Source organism: Amblyomma americanum, chromosome 3, assembly GCF_052857255.1.
Source record: "Amblyomma americanum isolate KBUSLIRL-KWMA chromosome 3, ASM5285725v1, whole genome shotgun sequence".
Lineage (NCBI taxonomy): Eukaryota > Metazoa > Arthropoda > Arachnida > Ixodida > Ixodidae > Amblyomma > Amblyomma americanum.
Window position 1 is genome coordinate 134,624,742 of NC_135499.1, and position 3,611 is coordinate 134,628,352.

General features: G+C 47.4%; 1 protein-coding gene across 1 annotated transcript; it reads left to right on the plus strand.

Annotated features, from left to right (window-relative positions):
* The first annotated feature begins 571 nt into the window (after nucleotides 1-571).
* LOC144124142 (uncharacterized) lies at nucleotides 572-1,424 on the plus strand. The gene is made up of 2 exons (XM_077656803.1): nucleotides 572-720; nucleotides 1,145-1,424. The coding sequence occupies exons 1-2, from the start codon at nucleotides 572-574 to the stop codon at nucleotides 1,422-1,424; spliced, it is 429 nt and encodes a 142-aa protein (XP_077512929.1).
* Nucleotides 1,425-3,611: the final 2,187 nt, after the last annotated feature.

The following is a 3,611-nucleotide window of genomic DNA, read 5'->3' on the forward strand; positions in this document are numbered from 1 at the left end:
CTCGTTTCTCGTGCCTCATTTCTTCGATCGTTGTGATGTTTCGCCAAGAGCGATGTGTGCCGAAAAAAAAGCGCAAAATCGCCGTCATGATGGCCGTGTCTGCAAGCTTGGAAGCAGAAATCGAAGTGGCCAGGGCAAGGACTGAAAGCTTGAAAGGACGCCTCCTCCTCACAAGTACTCTTGCAACTGCCGCTGCTGACGCAAGTTGTAGCGGTGCTGTAGCGGTGCTGTACACCGCGAGCGCTGGATTTTCATCGGGAAAGAGAGGTTGTTTGAGGACACCTTGCCTCACCTCGGCGAGAACTTTTTCAAGCAATCGTTCCGCGTCTCTCCAGCTACTTTCCGCTTTATAGTGGAAGCGCGCCGGCCCTTGCTGCTGCGCGAGGATACCGTCATGAGGCCGGCGATTTCCATCGAAAAGAGGGTCGCCATAAGCTTGTACAAACTGTGCTCGTCGGCGGAAGACCGGTCGATCGCGAACCTCTTTGCAGTCGGCCGGTCAACAGTAAACACCATACACAGAGAATTCTGTATGGCAGTAATTGCTGACCTTGAGCCCGACTGGCTCACGATGCCATGCGGAGAGCGGCTCACTGACCACATCAAGGAGTGTAGTGCCCTGCTGGACTTTCCACAGGCAGTTGGGGCGTTGGACCGCTGTCATTTTCCACTCTCGCTGCCGAAGGAGAAGGCAACAGACCATTATAACTACAAAGGATGGTAAGGTTTCCCAGCTTAAATCATTTTTATTTCCTTTCTTGGCGGGCCAACCCTGACACGCCGTCCGCAGTGCACATATGATTATTAGTTGCTGTCTGTTTAGCCTTTGCAGTAACTTTATCACTGCTTAAATGGTTTTGCGCGCGTAAAATATTGCCATTCAATGTTGCTTTATACTGCTGATGATATTAGTACGTCAGGAGTTTTTGCCCCTACTGTATACTATATATTTCAAGATTGCACAGCAGTGCTCTTGCAAAACGGACGAATTGTTTTTAGGCATGTTTTCTGAGCCTGGAAGCCACCTTGAGACAGCTTTGGTCACTGCACGCAGTGCAATATCTGCTGTTGACAGAGATGGGGCATTACAAGTATTATTACAGCTGAACTATGAGTGACTTATGTTATTGTTGTTACTTTGCAGGCATAGCATCATACTGCTGGCCCTTGTTGACCACAAGTACAAGTTCCGCTTTGTCAGGGTTGGCATACCCGGCCGCTGCCACGATGCATACTTATATGAGCAGTCCAACCTGGCAGAGTTTGTGGAAAGCCCGGAATTTCAGTCGCCTGTGGCAAACATCAGTGGTACACCAGTCGGGCCCATCATGCTTTTCGACCAGGCTTTCGCCCTGACGTCACATATAATCAAGTCATTTAGCCACAGGGCCCACCTGGATGATGAGATGAAGGAATTTAATTAGCGGCTCTCAAAAGCGAGAAGAGTCGTAGAAAATGCCTTTGGGAGGATGAAGGCTCGATTTCGATACTGCATGAAGCGAATGGAATGTGACCTGGACAATGCTGCTGATTTGATTCGCGCCTGCTGTGTGCTGAACAATATTTGTGAGGAGTTTAACGAGCCTGCCATGCCACAGTGGGTCTTCTCCGTCAGAATGATCGACGCGCTGTATGAGCAGCCAGAGGACGTCACGGACACTGCAACCACAAGCGGAGTTTCAGCTCGAGCCGCTGTTGTCCGGTACTACAAGGAACGGGCACAACAGTAATGTAAATGCGTTGCGTGTTGTGCAATATGTTATATAGTCTGTTGTGCAGTGTTGTGCTGTGTTCGTAAATTGTAAATTGTGGGGTGTAACATCCTGAAGCAACGCATGGGCTATTAAGGACACTATACTGGAGGGCTCTGGATTAATTTCGATCACATGGGCTTCTTTAATGTGCAGTGACATTCAACAGCTCACCTGAGCATATTGCATTTTGCCTACTTCGAAACACAGCCGCTGCAGGCAACAGTACAACTGGGTCCTCTGACTCAGTAGGCGAGCCCCATAACCACCTACTTGTCACCGCGGCAGGTGTGCTAAGTTTCCAGTGCACTTAACACTTTTAGTTTGTTTATTTCCGTCACATGGCTGCAGGTTATTGAACATGTGTGCAGTGTCTGATGTCTTGTTTGCCATTTCTGTATTGTGCTTATTGTTTACAGTTTATTCCCACCACATGACTGCAGGATATTGGACACATTTGCAGTGTCTGGCGCTGTGTTTTCCATTCTTTGTTCTCCTATATTTTCACTGCATTTTTATTTTGCTTTTTTTCACATTACTCTAAGTTATCGAATATAGCTGATGAGCACCTGCAAAAATGCTTTGGAGAACTTTATTTGTAAATCGTTAACACAGTGTTGTTGTTGCAGAAAGGAATCTGCCATACTTAAACTGGTAAACTGAGCTCGAGCTTATTGTTCCATTTAGAAAAAGTGACTGCTTTCGCCCACCTGCTCCTAATAAGCACGCTCAATGCCTTCATGTACAACGATGATGGTAGCGGCCACATTGATCTCAGACATGTGGTTTTAGAGCATGCCACTTTGCGCGTGAACTCCACAAGAGAATGCAAACGGACAGATCGAGCCCCGGGAAATTCGACATTGCTTCCTGTGTAATTGCACCATGAACATGGTCTCCGATATGGCCTGTTACCCCTCAAAAAACAGCCCATCTGGTACTCATGTAAGAACTGCAACGTTAAACCCTGATTTTGCACACGTCTGGCAGATGAAACTGACCTAGATGCCGTGTGGGTGAAAGCAGTTGTATCCCAGTAAGCTGCATCGAGGACCATTAACCACCAGCAATGCAAGAGTGTGTGCACATTGTTGTGAGGCTGGCATGCTCATGACCATAGCTTTCCTGTGGAGCCTGACCATCTTGTTTTGTTCGAACAACATGACCATATGCATGCACCTGCTTCATGCTCAACCTGCTAGCACTACGCTGCTGATGAGAGTCAACATGGATCTCAGATACACCATAAAGGATTCCTGGGTCATCACAGATGTAATTTATTCAGCGTGATGCAAGCTTCAACATCACAAAACGTCATACCTGTAAACAAGTAACTGTTTTATTACTGTGGTATCAGAGTACGACATTTGCTATCTCCGGAAAGTGCTTCCCGGCAGGGATGTGCATTTCTATTGGGCGTGGGATGTGTGCCGGCAGCTATGGACACGTTGGCAAGAGTGCGTCTCTATAACCGTTTTTAGCAGTAGTAAGAGACACTTCTGCACTATTTAAGGTGCATGTCAGACACATAGCTTTTTCACATCATGATCTCACCCAGCTACGGTAGATGCTTGTGCAAAACAGGAGACACATGCCTGATCGAATAGGTTGTTATGTACCACTTCTGCCCGAGCCGCACTGATGCAGGGCTCCTCACATGAATACACTACGCAGTGTGTGTACATACGTGTCTATCTTTAAAAGTCTATGCCTTGACACCTTCCTTAATCTCTTTTACGCACTATCCAGGTGGCCTCGCATTTCCTTTATTACTGTACCCCTTTCAGAGATGTGCAATCTTCCCGCGCATCGGCTGCCGGCATGTATCCCATGTTCGCCTACAACGCGAAACTCTGTCAG

Excerpts from the sequence above, each read along its gene's own strand:
- LOC144124142 (XM_077656803.1), top strand. The coding sequence starts at position 572 with ATGCCATGCGGAGAGCGGCTCACTGACCACATCAAGGAGTGTAGTGCC. Across the intron at positions 721-1,144 it reads CATTATAACTACAAAGGATG|GCATAGCATCATACTGCTGG; the intron begins GTAAGGTTTCCC and ends GTTACTTTGCAG.